Source organism: Pan paniscus, chromosome 12 (assembly GCF_029289425.2).
Source record: "Pan paniscus chromosome 12, NHGRI_mPanPan1-v2.0_pri, whole genome shotgun sequence".
In the NCBI taxonomy this organism is placed as follows: Eukaryota; Metazoa; Chordata; class Mammalia; order Primates; family Hominidae; genus Pan; species Pan paniscus.
In genome coordinates, this window is record NC_073261.2 from 101,413,758 (window position 1) to 101,430,228 (window position 16,471).

The 16,471-nt window shown below is 47.3% G+C and overlaps 1 protein-coding gene across 6 annotated transcripts in view; it reads right to left on the reverse strand.

Annotated features, from left to right (window-relative positions):
• EFR3B (EFR3 homolog B) overlaps positions 1-16,471 on the reverse strand; it is a 123,120-nt gene that overhangs the window by 54,061 nt on the left and 52,588 nt on the right. For 3 of the 6 annotated variants that reach the window (XM_034952737.3, XM_034952735.4, XM_057301329.1), the window contains exons 2-4: positions 13,254-13,330; positions 11,531-11,658; positions 881-1,031 (exon numbers count right to left, since the gene is read on the reverse strand). In XM_034952737.3, the coding sequence (XP_034808628.1) occupies positions 881-1,031; positions 11,531-11,637 (258 nt within the window). In that variant the 5' untranslated portion in view covers positions 11,638-11,658; positions 13,254-13,330. Of the gene's footprint in view, positions 1-880; positions 1,032-5,844; positions 5,870-11,530; positions 11,661-13,253; positions 13,331-16,471 lie in introns of those variants that run through there. The other 3 variants (XM_034952736.3, XM_034952738.3, XM_057301330.1) reach the window with 3 other exon arrangements.

Consider the following 16,471-nt stretch of genomic DNA (forward strand, 5'->3'; position numbering starts at 1 on the left):
GGGACATCACTTTACTCTATCTTTGAAAGAGGCATAACCTGGACAGCTTTCAAGGTATGCCCCCATAGCGTGCTCAGTGGTGAGAGCCCTGGGTTCTTCCTGCCCTCAAAAGAAAGCCTCTGTTTCCATCGATTTTTATATCTATTGGGGGCCCCACTTAAAATTATTTGAGGGGAAAAATTCTATTAGTAAAAACAGTTTGGAGATCATCAATCTAACGCTAAACACATTAGATGGTGTTAATGGTTACACAACTTTGTGAATACACTGAAACCACATTTTTTGTTGTTGTTGTTTGTTTGTTTTTTGAGATGGAGTCTCTGTCACCCAGGTTGGAGTGCAGTGGCATGATCTCGACTCACCGCAACCTCTGCTTCCTGGGTTCAAGTGATTTTCCTGCCTCAGCCTCCCAAGTAGCTGGGATCGGATTACAGGTGTGTGCCATGACATCCGGCTAATTTTTTTGTTTTTTTTGTATTTTTAGTAGAGATGGGGTTTTGCCATGTTGGCCAGGCTGGTCTCAAACTCCTTACCTCAAGTGATCCACCTGCCTTGGTCTCCCAAAGTGCTGGTATTACAAGTGTGAGCCACTGTGCCTGGCCACCACGGGGTTTAAAATGGGATGCTTGAAAGTGGTGAATTTTATTTTAAAAAATTATTTTATTATATATCTATATAAATTATATATTTGTTTAAATTAAAAAATGAAAGGGCCCTTTGTTCACACAAAGGGAGACCCTAAAACAAGCAGTGTGTCACACTTAGGGTTGGGAACCAAGAAGGAACAAAACATGACAGTGCCGACCCCGAGGTCTCCCTCTCCCCTGCCACCCCCCAGGATGCGGCTGGGAGACCTGGAGCCCCCTGGGCCGCTCCTTACCGAGTTGGTGCCGAGGATCTGCAGGTTGGGTTTCTCTGACTCCAGCAGCTTGGCCACCATCTTGAGGAAGCTCTCCACGAAGAGGTTGATGCTCTGGCAGTGGCAGGCCATGAGCAGCTGGTCCAAAGCCTCCATAGCAATGCACACGTACCTGGGGAGGGCAGCACATGCCGTCACTGGCCGCGCCCCTGCCACCCCATGGCCCAACCAGGGCATGCAAGGTGTCAGTGTGGTGACCTGGGCAATGCAGCATCCGGGTAATGAGGCTCCCCCACAGGCTGCCAACGTCTGGATAGCCTTTCCAACAAGTGTCTGCTCCAGCCCAGAACTGAGTCAGAATGAATTAGGGCTGGAAGGAAGCCTAGAGACCAACTCATCCAGCCCCTCCTTTTACAGATTAAGAACAGGACGATGGATGAGATAGAGCATTTCATGAGTCAACACAAAGAGCAAGATTGATGCTCACAATAGCAAACTCTAAGTCTAAACTCTATGAGGTCGGGGAATTATCCAATCCAAGTCAAGAAGTATTTATTGAGTGCCCACTGTGGAAAGGCTCTGTCCTAGACAGTGCAGGGGGTGTAAGGATGAAGAAGGCAGTCATTCAACTTAATGAGCTGAGATAAATACATAGATATTCCTTTAAAGAGAAAATAAATCCTACAAGAAAATCATGCATGATGGCCCATGAGGTTTCCACGGATGGAGAGAGATGGCTCGAGTGGGGAGGAAGTCAAGATCTTTATGAAGAATCTGAGACAGGCCTGAGGACCAGCTTTAAGGAATAGAAAATTTGCAGATATTGTGTTTGAAAGCCTCAGAAGTTCCATGATAAAGTACTATGCAAGCAATATGGTTGGCAGCATTACTATGTTTGGATGATACTTCTTACTTAGGGAATAAGACAGACAAGATGGACACAGAATAATTTTTTTTTTCCTCCTTATGAGGAATGTTCCCTATGTTAACTAAGTCTTTAAATTACTTAAACAATTCCTCTGAAGTCTAAAGCCTGAGTGAACAACTTCGGAAACTAGGAATACACAACATCCAATAGCAAAGAGCCAAGTCCTCTCACTAGGTGACTGACAACTAGTATGGTTTGGCTCCGCGTCCCCACCCGAATCTCACCTTGAATTGTAATAATCCCCACGTGTCAAGGGGGGCACCAGGTGGAGAGAATTGAATCATGGGGGCGGTTTTCCTCATACTGTTCTTGTGATAGTGTGTTCTCATAAGATCTGATGGTTTTATAAGGGGCTTCCCCCTTCGCTCAGCTCTCATTCTCTCCCCTGCTGCCATGTGAAGAGGTGACTTTCGCTATGATTGTAAGTTTCCTGAGGCCTCCCCAGCCCTGCAGAACTGTGTGAGTCAATTAAACCTCTTTTCTTTATAAATTACCCAGTCTTGGGTATTTCTTCATAGCAGCATGAGAATGGACTAATACAATGAAATAAAATGTCAACCTGAAGCCTAATAACCTCTATCCTCTATTCACAATTCTACTCTCAGGAGAAGCAAAAAAGAGGGCCATGCCATCTCCTACCTCCAGCTCCTCAACCCCTGAAGATAACAATCTCATTTGTTATTCTTGCTGTTCTCTCCTCTGTGCTAAATATACCCAAGCTCTCCCAAACTAGCCTTTACAGGACAACCCAATTATCTTAGTTGTCTTCTTCAATGCTTCTCATAAATCCCAAGAAAAATGCCAAGAATCAAATTCCTAATGAGAAGGAGAAAGGCACCTCTAAGCTCAAACTCCAAATTTGTTCCAAGAGTATGACATAACTAGTAATGTCTGCATCATAAAACATACATCCTTCACTTACAAAGCATTTACATTCTAAAGAAAGAGAGGTTTTGTTTTTTGTTTTTGTTTTGTTTTGTTTTGAACTTCTAACAAGGAAGCTGCTGCAAACCTTTCAGAAATCATTCTGGTTAAAATCTTTACAGTTTCGGAGTTAAGTTTCCCGGGCAGAATGCTAGATGTCTCCCCTAAAATATGTCCCTTTGCCTTTCCCTAGAAATTCAGAATTTTAGCTGTGCATGTGGCTGCTCATTTGGGACTCCATTTCCCAGTCTCTCTTGCTGTGAGGTGAGACCACATGACTAAAACATTGCCATTAAAATGAGGGGAAGTGGCCAGGGCATGGTGGCTCACACCTGGAATCCCAACAGTTTGGGAAGCTGAGGTGGGCAGATTGCTTGAGCCAGGAGTTCAAGACAGCCTGGGCAACATGGCGAGACCCCTTCTTTATGATAAATGCAAAAATTAGCCAGGCGTGGTGGTGTATGCCTGTAATCCCAGCTACTCAAAGGCTGAAGTGGGAGGATCGCTTGAGCCTGAGAGGTCGAGGCTGCAGTGAGCCATGATTGAGCCACTGTACTCCAGCCTGGGGGACAGGGTGAGATCTTGTCTCAAAAATAAACAAACATATAAATTAATTAATTAAGAGAAAGTGATGTGAACAACATCAGCAGCTGTTGATTATAAGACATGACTGCCCTCTGTGTCCTTTCTCTTTCCCTCTTCCTACCAGCTGGGAAGTGGAAACAACTGGAGACCCAGAGAGGAAAGCCATGTGCTGAAGATCCCTGAATGACCTCATGGAGCAGAGCCCACTGGCCCACTCCAGACTGATGTGAAAGAGAGGAAAAGCACTTCCATATTGCTGGAGCCACTGTCTTTTGAGTTTCTTTATACTCTAAATAGCACAAGCACCTAATAATCAGGTTTGGGAGTGCTTTAGAAACCTGATGGCACAAATAAAGGTGAATTCTGAGCAATCCAAAGCAAACCAAGTGACTGACCTCATTGGAAAGGGAAGTTAGAGCTAGAAATGTTTCCTATCCTGCTAGATGGGAGACCATTGCAAGGCTTCATGGACTCAGAGTTTGGACTCATGTGCCCATTGCAGGATGGTGATCCTTCTACTTGTAATGTCAAATCATGTGGAATAGAAAAGTACCTCCTGACACAAAGAAAATACAGGGGAGGCCGGGCGCTGTGGCTCACGCCTGTAATCCCAGCACTTTGGGAGGCCGAGGCGGGCAGATCACGAGGTCAGGAGATTGAGACCATCCTGGCTAACACAGTGAAACACCGTCTCTACTAAAAATACCAAAAATTAGCCAGGCGCGGTGGCAGGTGCCTGTAGTTCCAGCTACTCAGGAGGCTGAGGCAGGAGAATGGTGTGAACTCAGGAGGCAGAGCTTGCAGTGAGCCGAGAAAGCGCCACTGCACTCCGGCCTGGGCAAAAGAGTGAGACTCCGTCTTAAAAAAAAGAAAATACAGGGGAGGTAAAGTAAGCAGAAAACTGTAAAGCCTAATGGGGTGCCCAGGAATCAGGTCAATGTTCCCTAAGTCAAAATAAAGTAGCAAAAGGCCTCTCTTACAAGATCGCAGCAAAGCTGCCACCATGGGATTTTAAAATGTTAAAGGTGCCCAAAACTCTAAAGTCAGGTTCACATGCCGTAAATGTAATAAAGGATGAATTAAAAGATTCGTTCTTCGTTATGTCTTGACCTAAATCATATCCATCATTGAATGTTAGGCAGATATTTAAAAAAAAAATTTTTTTTTTGAGACGGAGTTTTGCTCTCATTGCTTAGGCTGGAGTGCAATGGCGCAATCTCGGCTCACTACAACCTCTGCCTCCCAGGTTCAAGCGATTCTCCTGCCTTAGCCTCCTAGGTAGCTGGGATTACAGGTGCCCACCACCATGCCTGGCTAATTTTTTGTATTTTTTGTAGAGATGGGGTTTCACCATGTTGACCAGGCTGGTCTTGAACTCCTGACCTCAGGTGACCCACCCACCTCAGCCTCCCAAAGTGCTGGGATTACAGGTGTGAGCCACTGCACCCAGCCTATTTAAAAATTCTTGATTAGCTAGTCTTCATCTTTTTTTTTTTTTTTTTAAACAAAGTTTGGGTGAACAGAAAGCACAGGGAGGATGACTATAGGACAATTTCAGGAGCTCTTTCAAGGCTACAACTCAAGGCTCCATGATACCTCCTGGGACAGCTACCCACTTTCAGATATTGCACAGTCAGACTGCCTCAGACATGAGCTAGCTTTGCAAATCCAAACATAAAAAAAATTAACAGCAGTCATGACTTCTAAATTTTTTTTAAGACATCAGCTATTTCTTACGTACCTTTGAGCTAACTTCTATACCAAGCAACCAGAAAATTAAACAGCCTTTAAATGCTGAAATTCTTTTCCACTTTTATAAAATGTTTATTTCTTTTACCTAGAATAGCCGCGTCAACTATTATTAAATGATTCTTTAATGATATTAAATAAAAGTATTATCGAATAGTTGTCTCTGGGCCCACCCACATATGGATCAAGGTGTGCTCTATCCACAGAATGTCTTTCAAATACAAAGGCAGCCTTGGCTCTTTGAGCTCCTCTGGTGAATGGGAGCCATGCCTACCATTCCTCCTTGCTCCCAGGACAGCCATTCCTGGCTCTGCAGCCTCACCCTTCAGAGACCATCACAATCACCATCCAGGAAACCTGCTGTGCCTTGCAGACCCAGTCCCAGCATGTTTCAGGTCCACTGTGTAGAGACTGAATTCTGCAGGGTTTGGGAAGCAGACTGGGCTGGAGCCCTTCCAAAGGGGACAGGCTTTCCCTGCAGAGAGACCTGGACACCTTCAGGCAGCCAAGCATGGCGGGTAGGAAATGAGGGCAGGCAGCATGGGATTCTCTTCCCTTATGAATCATCCCAGCGTCCTTCTGTATGAAGGGATCTGCAGCATTTCACCATTATTACAGTGTTTACATGACATAAAGGAAGGGGTGGGGTTGGGCAAGAGAAGAAACTCAAGGCCTCGCGAGCCCCAGGGCTTAGATTACTGCTTTTCCTCTTCCTGAAAAAAATTCCAGAAATTCCTGATATGGAAAAACCATCCTTTGCAACAGAAAAAAAAAAAAAAAAAAAAAATTGGCTACTTACCAGGAGTGGAAAGTGGAAAATTTCCATTTTGGTAGAAGGTGAAAATTATGGTAGAAGTGAAACTGAAAAGTAAAGAAGTATAAGGCCCAGTTCTTTGAACACATGATCCTTTGTTCCTCATCTCTGATCCCAATAGTAAGGATGGAATGTTTATAATTATGAACTTGAGCTTTTCAAAGCATCTTACATAATTCGAAGTCAATGGGACCTTGGAAGCCCTGAGTCTAATGCTCTCCATGTTTGTGCTATTTTATTGTAATCTTCTCGAGTGTGTCTAATCTGTTACACACTCAAAAGGAATAGAGCCTGGGATCCCCGGGTCAGAAGATTACTACCAGCAGAGATCTGATCTGGGGCGGGTGTCCTGGAAGGGGTACAAAGTCATAACAGGTCTGAGAATCTGAACTGGCCTAAGAAAGGAGGAGTGGGGAGTAAAGTCTGGGAACCAGGCTTAGTTGGAGAGGAAAGGCAGATACAGGGTCAGGGATTAGGGTCAGCAGGCAGGATGAGGGAGGCAGCTTTAGTAGGGCCAGTCATTTGCGCAAGAATCGCTCAAGAGCAGTGGCCTGCACAAAGAGCCTCTTGTTCCAGGCAGTTTGAGTGCATTTGGTCAGCCCACTCCTAGACAGAATATTCTGGGTTTTAGGAGTCCAGAAGTAGGGAGAGAGGGCTGACCTCAGCTCAGGAAGGGAGGGATGACCCTCCTCATCTAGTAGGGGTCTGCAGTATCCCTATCTCAAGGTCAGCCATCCTCCAGTCAGGTTCAGGGTCCTTCTGGTGAATGTGTATCTCTTAGGAGTGCCGCTGGGTCAGCTCCAGGGCCAGGGTCCTCAGATTAGAGAAGCTCAACTCTCTGGCATGGCCATCTCCATCCGCCAGGGCTTGGTCCTGGCTGGGTGAGAGCTCCAGGCACTGGGGATCCTGACGGCATCTTATATGGCATTCTGCACCCATCAATGCTCAGGGGTCACTGTCGACTGAGCGAGTCTTACCCAGCACTGCTGTTCCCTCCCCTGCTCTCCCTTAGTTTCTAGGGGACTTACTCGCATTGGAGTTGAACTGGAAGGGAAATGTAAAGAGAAGGGAAAATAGAAGGACTGCATGGTTTTTGCTGCTCTGCACATCACTGCCCATCATATTGCATGCCCATGAACGATGCCTTGAAATTCACATCTCATCCTCTCTCTGCCCACATTGGGCTGCCCACCACCGTCCCCATGCTAAACACCTATGAGCCAGAGTCCACACACAACTGAAATGGGGTGACAATGTGGGGAGGCAGTGGGGCAGATGAGGGTGGTTCTGCCCCTGGGTCCAGCATCCAAGGTTCATGTCCATATGGTCAAACCCCAAATACAGACACCTGCATCATGGCAGGTAGACACAGCCTCTCACCCTGTCTGCATGAGAATATTTTACTCTTCCAAAGCTGCCATCAGTGATGAGGAAGATAATGATGATGTATGTGGCGTTGGGTACGGAAAGACAGGGAGGGCAAAGAGAATAAGAGATCAAATCTAACAGATTTTTCTTCTCCAAATGTTTAGGAACAAAGCCCTCAGTGAGGCCTTCAGGTTTTAATTACTTAGAGGCTACAATGGCTATTTTTAACAGAATGGCACTAAATTTTAATTGCAGTTGTAAGGGCAGCAGAATGATTCTAAGTGGCTCTTCTGACTCTAGGACATTTTTTTACTGAGAGAACCATCACTGCAGAGACAGCCAGTGAAATTAGTATTAAATGTTTAATGTTGGAGCTAGCATATTAGTTTTAGGTTCAACCTAGGATCAAGTCATTTTTACTTGCTTGAGTATAATTTACAATATGTCAAGGCCCTTAATATAATCAGCATGCAGAGTAGATTTGCTCTTATTCAGGATGTAACCTCATTTTATTATATAAAATGATCACAGAAACATATTGGTTTGGATCCTGCTTTTTACACCAGGGGTGGCTTGATTTAAGATTTGCTGGTGAGGCCTGTGCTTTCTAGACCTCTCCACCCCATCAGCACCATGTACATTTCACTGTAGTTCAAGACCAGCTCCGTCTTCTCCTGCCAGGAGGAAGGGGCCTTGGACAGCAGTGGGGCTGATGGGCAGCTGCAGGGGGAGGCCCATCAAAGAGGTCAAAGTGAGAGAGGACACCAGAAAGACCCACAGAGCCAGCCGGGTGGTCAGCAGTTCATGTGGAGTGGGTCTACGGCAGGTGTGGCGGGGGTGGTGGACTTGGCTGGGTTACAGGCAGGTTGTGGAAGACCCCAGAAGTCAAGCTGAGGATGCTGGGTTTTTTCTCAAAGAGCTAGGAAAGCGCAGCTTGGGGTCTGTGTGTTGAAGATCATACATAGCAGTATTAACCCAGAAGGACCAAAGCAGGAAAGACAGGGAGCAGGGAGACTATGTCCAAGGCTACTGCCATCATCTGAACGAAAAGAGAAGACCCTGGACCAGGAGAAAGGCTAGAGGAGATGAAAGTAGAGGATGGCTATGAAAGATTCCATGGAGGCCAGGTGCGGTGGCTCCCGCCTGTAATCCCAGCATTTTGGGAGGCTGAGGCAGGTGGATCACGAGGTCAGAAGTTCAAGACCAGCCTAACCAACATGGTGAAACACCGTCTCTATTAAAAACACAAAAATTAGCCAGGTGTGGTGGCACGTGCCTGTAGTCCCAGCTATTCAGGAGGCTGAGGCAGGAGAATCGCTTGAACCCAGGAGGCAGAGGTTGCAGTGAGCCAAGATCACACCAATGCACTCCAGCCTGGGCGACAGACTGAGACTCCATCTCAAAAAAAAAAGACTCAGTGGGGAATGGAACCAACAGGACTGAGAACCTCTGCCTGAATCCACCCAACCCTCAGCTCCATGAGCAACGCCACCAGGAATATCTGAGTGTTCTCCTGACATTTGGTCTCTGAATTGTAGCATGATGGTTGGGGAGCAAACACAACGTGCTCTGCAGTTCGTGTTTTTTATTGTGGAAGTAACACATCCACATAAAGAATATTTAGGAAAAACGTAGAAAAAATAGATACGAAACAAAACAAAACCAAAAAACCCCAGCCCCACTGTTCATAAAATGAATACTCCTAACATATTGGTACATTCTTTTTTGAGACAGGGTCTCGCTCTGTTGCCCAGGCTGGAGTGCAGTGGTGTGATCTCAGCTCACTGCAACCTCTGCCTCCTGGGTTCAAGCGATTACCCCATCTTAGCCTCCTGAGTAGCTGGGACTATAGGTGCATGCCCCCACACCCAGCTAATTTTTGTATTTTTGATAGAGATGAGGTTTCACCATGTTGACCAGGCTGGTCTTGAATTCCTGACCTCAAGTGATCCACCCGCCTCAGCCTCCCAAAGTGCTGGGATTACAGGCATGAGCCACCGCACCTGGCCAGTATGTTCGTTTTACTGTATTTTCCAGCCATTGAGATTTGTTGTTGTTGTTGATTTTTTAACTTGATTGCAAATACTGTCTACATAATTATGGATTCTGGTTTTCATTTACTTAAAGCATTTTTCAAATTACATGGAAAGTATCTTTATAAACACAATTTTTATTGACTAGATAACATTTTATCAAATGACATACACCATAATTCACTGAAATATTCTCCTCCGACTGGACATTTTACTTCTACTTTTTCATTATTATAAATAACAAGATAACAAACATCTCTGTGTGTGAAGGTAGACTGTATTTAAGCTTGATTCCTTGGGGCCTGGCGCAGTAGCTCATGCCTGTAATCCCAACACTTTGGCAGGCTGAGGCGGGAGGATTGCTTGAGCCTGGGAGTTCCAGACCAGGCTGGGCAACATGGTGAAACTCCATTTCTACAAAAAATACAAAAAATAAGCCAGGCATGGTAGCACTCGCCTGTAGTCCCAGTTATATGGGAGGCTGAGGTGGGAGGGCGTCTTGAGCCCAGGAGGCTGAGGCTGCAGTGAGCCAAGATCATGCCACTGCACTCCAGTCTGGGTAACACAGCAAGACCTTGTCTTAAAAAAATAATAATAATAAATAAATAATAAAAAATTTGATTCTTTGGGATCAACAAATAGAAATGGAATTACTGAGTGAAAGGGCATAAGTGTTTTTAAAGCTCTTGACACATTATTTCAAAATTACTTTCTAGAGAGTTTCAACCAATTTGTACTCTTTCTAGAAAAGAATGAAAATGCTTCCCGTTTTGCCATCTATTGGTTAATACTGGAAATTATATTTCCTTTGTGATGAATTTAATAAGTTAGCATCTTAGTATTTCAGTATGCACCTTTGATCACAAGTCTGTTGAGTGTCATCCCACGTGTGTGGCAAGCTCTCTCTCCTCTCCTGTAAGTCACCTGTTTGTGGCTCTTGCCTCAAACCTCTTAGTGTCTCAGTTTCTCCACTCCACCCACTATTTGGTATGAGCTACTAATATATAAGTTTGAATCCTTTGTCTTAATTTTCGAATATACTTTTTTGTTGTTCGTCTCTTAAACTTTGAGTGTTTCTTTTTTCTTTTCTTTTTTTTTTTTTTTTTTTTTTGAGACAGTCTCAATCTGTCTCCCAGGCTACAGTGCAGTGGTGCAAACACAGCTCACTGCAGCCTTGACCTCTTGGGCTCAAGCCATCCTCCCACCTCAGCTTTCTGAGTAGCTGGGACTACAGGTGCATACCACCACGCCCAGCTAATTTTTGTTTATTTTTTGTAGAGATGGGCAGTATGTTGTCCAGGCTGGTTTTGAACTCCTGGGCTCAAGTGATCCTCCCACCTAGGCCTCCTAAAGTGCTGGGATTATAGGTATGAGCCACTGTGCCTGGTCTGAGTGTTTCTATATTGACATCAAAATATTTAAATTTTTCAACAGTTAAGTCTATTGATCAGTCACTTGCTTTAAGATTTCTTCTCTCTTTAAACATAGAAAGCCCTTCTCTTTCAGAAGATTGATAAATATTTCACCTAAGTGTATTTTTAATGGACAAATTGCCCTTAACTCTGTCTTCTTACTAGAATGTAGATGACTCCTCCTTTGTTTTCAAGACAGTAAGTGGGATAAGGCAGGACAGGTTGGATGAGGATGGTGGTGCAATCATAGCCTTAATTTTTTTTAAGGCCCCAGACTGTATGAGGGCTTCTGTATGGAAACACAAGAGAGAATGGATGCTGGAAGAGGTGCTTGTAGGAAGCCAACACCCTTTTCTTCCCAAACCTCAGCAGCAGCATCACACTAGACCCTGCCTTTGGAAGATCACATGGGATATACTCCTTAGCCCCAGTCCCCAGTTTTCTTGGTCTATTTGATAATCTATTTCTTTTTTTTTTTTTTTCTTTTTTTGGAGACAAAATCTTACTCTGAGAGTCACCCAGGTTGGAATGCAGTGGCACAATCATGGTTCCCTGCAGCCTCGACCTTCTGGGCTCAAGTGATCCTTCTGCTTCAGCCTCCCAAGTAGCTGGCACTACAGGTGTGCACCACCACACCTGGCTAATTTTTAAATTTTTTGTAGAGATGGAATCTCACTACATTGCCCAGGTTAGTCTTGAACTTTTGGCCTCAGTGATCCTCCCACCTTGACCTCCCAAAGCGCTGGGATTACAGGCGTGAGCCACTCTGCCTGGCCATCATTTTCTTAAAAGGACTCTATGTTTAGCCTAACAATATAGTTCCTGACAATCTCTCTCCCTCTCTTCCAAACTACTTACCCATATCGATGGCGACCCACGTCACGGATGAGCCTCTCAGAGAGGTAGGCGCCAATACGATCAAGTTTTTCTGGAGCTGAGAGGGCATAGAAGGTCAGCTTCTCCATGTTGGTCTTCACCAGACCATCCTGTAGGAGAAAACAGCTTGTGCTCACTATGGCCACACTATGGCTAGACGAGTTCAAGTCTAGAGAAAAATAATAATTCGACGGAATCAACATTTACAGAGTGCCCTTTATGGATGTGCCGGAGCACATGTGGGTTTCAGGGACAGGCAGATGATTAAAACATAGTTTTAGTTATAGGCTCACGCCTATAATCCCAGCACTTTGGGAGGCTGAGGTGGGCAGATCACGAGTTTGAGACCGGCCTGGCCAACATGGTGAAACACCTGTCTTTACTAAAAATACAAAAATTAGCCAGGCATGGTGGCGAGTGCCTGTAATCCCAGCTACTCAGGAGGCTGAGGCAGGAGAATTGCTTGAACCCGGGGAGCGGAGGTTGCAGTGAGCCAAGATTGCGCCATTGCACTCTAGCCTGGGCGACAGAGTGAGACTCCGTCTCGGGGGGAGAAAAAGAATTGTAAGTGATACAAATGTATAAAATGTATATATGTGTGTGCATGTGTGTGGATATATATACATGAATGTATACATGTGTGTGTGTATGGGTGTGTATATATATACTGTGTGTGTGTGTGTGTGTGTGTGTGTGTGTGTAGGAATGGATGATACAGCATCATTAAAAGCCACCCAGGCCGGGTGTGGTGGCTCACGCCTGTAATCCCAGCACTTTGGGAGCCTGAGGTGGGCGGATCACAAGGTCAGGATATCGAGACCATCCTGGCCAACATGGTGAAATCCCGTCTCTGCTAACAGTACAAAAAATTAGCTGGGCATGGTGGCACGTGCCTGTAATCCCAGCTACTTAGGAGGCTGAGGCAGAAGAATTGCTTAAACCAGGGAGTCAGAGGTTGCAGTGAGCCGAGATGGCGCCACTGCACCCCAGCCTGGCAACAGAGCGAAACTCCGTCTCAGAAAAAAAAAAGCCACCCCAAATTAAAGCATGTTGGATAGCCGGCACCAAGACACACACAGGACGAAGGCAGCTCTGCAGCTCTTAGGGAACTCTACAAAGGATGCTCCCATCAAGACAGGCCATTGGTTCCCAGAGAGCAAGTCAAGTACATCAGATCCCAATGTTTCCCAGCCCACAACCCACAAAGCAGCCTGACGGGTGGAGAGGCGGCTTGGAGGCCAGGCCCTGTGTGTGTGCCCCTAGACACCTGGCAGACACCAGAGAGTGGCAGCCAGGGGGGAAAGACCTGGGCTCCTGAGCCCAACCCAAGACAGGGGAGTCTTCACACTGACCGGCAGGGAGCTACGATCACTCAAAGAGTTAGCAGCTCCAGAGGCAATCACACAGAGAGACATGCAGGAGAAAGATGTCTCGGTTGGACAGTGATGGCCACAAGCATGCCAAGACGCACTTCCAGCTGCCTTCTGCAGATCCAAATGCCCTCATCCTTCATGTCCCTAGCGGCCTCTCACCACTGCCCATGGCTGTGGCCCAGGTTCTAGTTTCTCTGGGAAGCCTCAGTGCCCAGGGACCCTGAGAGGCCCTGCCTTCACCACCCAGCAGGAGGCCTGGCTTCCAAGCTGCCCCCGTCAGAGGCCCTGCCTGGACCATGAGAGCCACGATGCCTGCCAGAGACATGACCCACCTCGGGATCCTCAGGGAAGATGTTGTCAACCAGCCTTTTGTACCTGGGGCGTAGGGCACCACAGCAGCCACACACACCTGGAATGAGAATGGGAAAAACTGTGAGCAAAGCCTCCTGGTCAGGCCCAGGAAAGGTTGGAGCCAGGGCCAGGGCAGCCTGTGAGTGGCAGGAAACAGACAGGCTGGAATCAGACAGACCCCTCCCTTGGAGGGCTCGGGGCCTTGTCTTCCCAGAGCTGGCATCTCTCATTGTCCCCTACCCCCACACTCTAGGACATCTGCCATGTGCCATTCTGGCACCTTCATGTCTTTTGCTTGGGGGTTGGGCACAGTGCCATATGCAAGGCCAGGCCACAGGGAGCATTTTGAGGGGTGAGGCTTCGTGGGTGGGAGCTTACATAAAGGTCAGGTGCTGCGCCCGCCTACTGTGCTATTACACACACTCACACACAGACACACACTCACATTTCCGGGACATGTGAGTCCCGGAGGCAGGAATATGAAACTGCCTCCTGCAGCCCAAGAATCTAACCAAGCATCCTGGGAAGATGGATACAGGTTTTGGGGGCAGGTGTTATTCCCTATCTGCCACCTCGTTTGCCCCTAACTTTCTTTATTCCCTGCTCTTCAGTCTCCCTCTATCGTCCTATCTCCTGGAGCCATTTCCATTATAGAAAGTTATGTGCAACTATGATAAAATTAACATCATCATCAACGATTCACATTTGACGATGCATCTTTAACGCAGTGTGACAGTGGAATTTGAAAACTGCGGCCTTTTAGAGTTGGGCAGGGCCTTGAGGGGCATCCGGTTTGTGGTTCTCAAATGCTGGCCCCCAGTGAGGTTTGCACCAATCTGTAGCAAAATGAAAAATCTAACAACCCTGTGGTATGTTTGTGTAAAGCTAAATTTACTCCATTGAGAAGACTGAAGTGACCTCCTCCTTCATGTTTTGGTTCTGTGAAGTGATGGTGTTAGGAAACCAGTGATAAAACAAACTGGCAAAATTAGAAGTTGGCAACTCTAGGTCTCACCATAAAAAGTTTTAATTAGTAAAGGAATAATAGCCATTGCACTTCTTCAGTCAACCTCCAAATCCACCCAGCTTCACCCCTCACTGAGGGTGCGGGCGGGCATGGAGGAGGAGAGAGGAGGACTTCAGGGAGGGCCCCGGGGGGCCTGGGAAAGTCCACCTCCTCCCTCCCACCCAGTAAGCACCCCTTCATTCTGCCAATTAAAGATGAACTCTATCTGTACAAGCGCACCACTTGAAATGCAAATGTGCCCTGGGAAGATTAAGCCTACAGATCATTCAGAAAAGAATGAGTTCCTTCATTGGGAATTACTTTAATCACAAAAGAGGTTTACATAGGGCGGAGAAAAGAGTTCTTTGGGAGTTTTGATTGGGAGGGGGATGGGGTGGGTGCCACTCGAGGAGGAAAGAGCAGTAGTTTTGGCTCTGAGGTGATTTGGGTTTGGGGATGGGCATGTCCTTAGAGTAGCCATGGGGCACCAAGAGGATGGCGGGCACCCAGGGGCAGATAACTTATTTGTGATCCCCTCCACCACCCTCAGCTTCCACCCGCCCCAGCACGGAAGGGACCAGGCAGACCAGTGGGTGGGCTGCATGCCCAGGCTCTCCAGGTTCAGCCTCCTTGCTTGACCTCGTTCCTGGCATCTCCTCACCCTCTCCCTGCCCCTGCCTGAGAAAAGGTGTTAGGGTTCTGGTTGGCATCCAGGGTTATTTCTTGTGATGGGACAGCTCCCAGGGGCCCAGTCCCCCTTCTTGGGACTGGAAGCCCAGGGTTTAAACCTGCAGCTGCCCAGTCTTCTGCCTGGCGCAGCTGCCAGGATGTGTCTTTCCAAGGTGCCCAGGTAGCACACGCTCCATGCTCTCCCAGCAGCCTCCCTCGTCACAGTCCCTAAACCAGGAACATTGGCCCTTTTGCATTTTAAGGGAGTGAGGAAATAGAAACATGGGGAAGTTAGGACTAAAAAAATTGTAGTGTCAGTTCCTCCTTTGAAACTTTCTGAAGGGCCTGTGAGCTGAGGCCTGCGCTGGACAAAGGCCAAGCTCACAGCTGCTAGAACCCAGGCTTGTCAAGGAGAGAGCTCAGTACCATCCTGGGTACTCACGGTAGAAACTTCCACACAGTGCCCCAAGGGGGCTGTGGGGTTGTCAGTGCAGCTACTCTGGCTGGAGAGGGTTCCCTGAGACATCAGGCCGGGACAGTCCTGGTCTGGGGACACCAACTCAGTTCTTCTCAAATGAAAACCAGATAGGCTGCTGCCTCCTGCTCTCTTGTATTCCAGAAGGGGAGCTCCTCAGGCCACCCCTTGCTATATCCTTCCCTCTCTGGTCCACAGGCCCTCCAGGGAAGGCACCTTCTCCAGCACAGAGGCCTCCAGGAGCCGCCACCACACAGGGCGGGAACCACGGTGGGCGGGAACCAGTCCCAAGCAGGGCCCCAGGGCCTTTCTGCACCAGCAGAAAGGAGGTAAGAAGGCCTAAAGAATAACAGGGGAAGGTGAGGGCTTCCCGACTTACTCCCCAACACTTCTTTCTTGTCTTTCCTTTCTTCCTAACCTCTTCAGCCCTCTGAGGGCAGGGGCTAGGGAGGCAGCGTGGCCAACAGCATGGACTCTCAGGTCAAATCCTGGCACTGCCACTTCCTAAACTGTGACTTGGAACAAGTAACAACATTCTCTATGCATGGGTGTCCTATCTCTATAACAGGGCTAGGGCTATCCCACAGGGCTGGTAGAAGACCAGAGCCAGTCCAGGGCTACAAAGCACTTATAGCAGGGCCAGGACTGTCAGGCCCCAGGAAGGTTCTGGAAGCTGCCCGCCCCTTTCTGCTTTCCCCCAGGCCCAGTGCCATTGAGCCCTTCCATCCATGCCAGCTGGTCAATGGTGGCTTGGTACATCTTAGCAGGGCTATCCCACTGACCACTTGCTTGGCCACAGCGACCAAGGCCCTTAGACATCCAAAGGCCTAAGAAGTGAGAATCACAGAACACCCCTTCAGAATACTGTGGGTCTGAAACACGTGCCACTTCCCCAAGGCAGCTCTGTGCACTTGCCAAGTAACGATACCTTGACCTCAACCTGCATTCCTGTCTGGCCACCTTCCCAAAGCCAGAATCTCAGCACCAACTCTACAAACCCCAATGCAAAGGTGACACAACATGAGCTCACACAACAGAATGGAGCTACA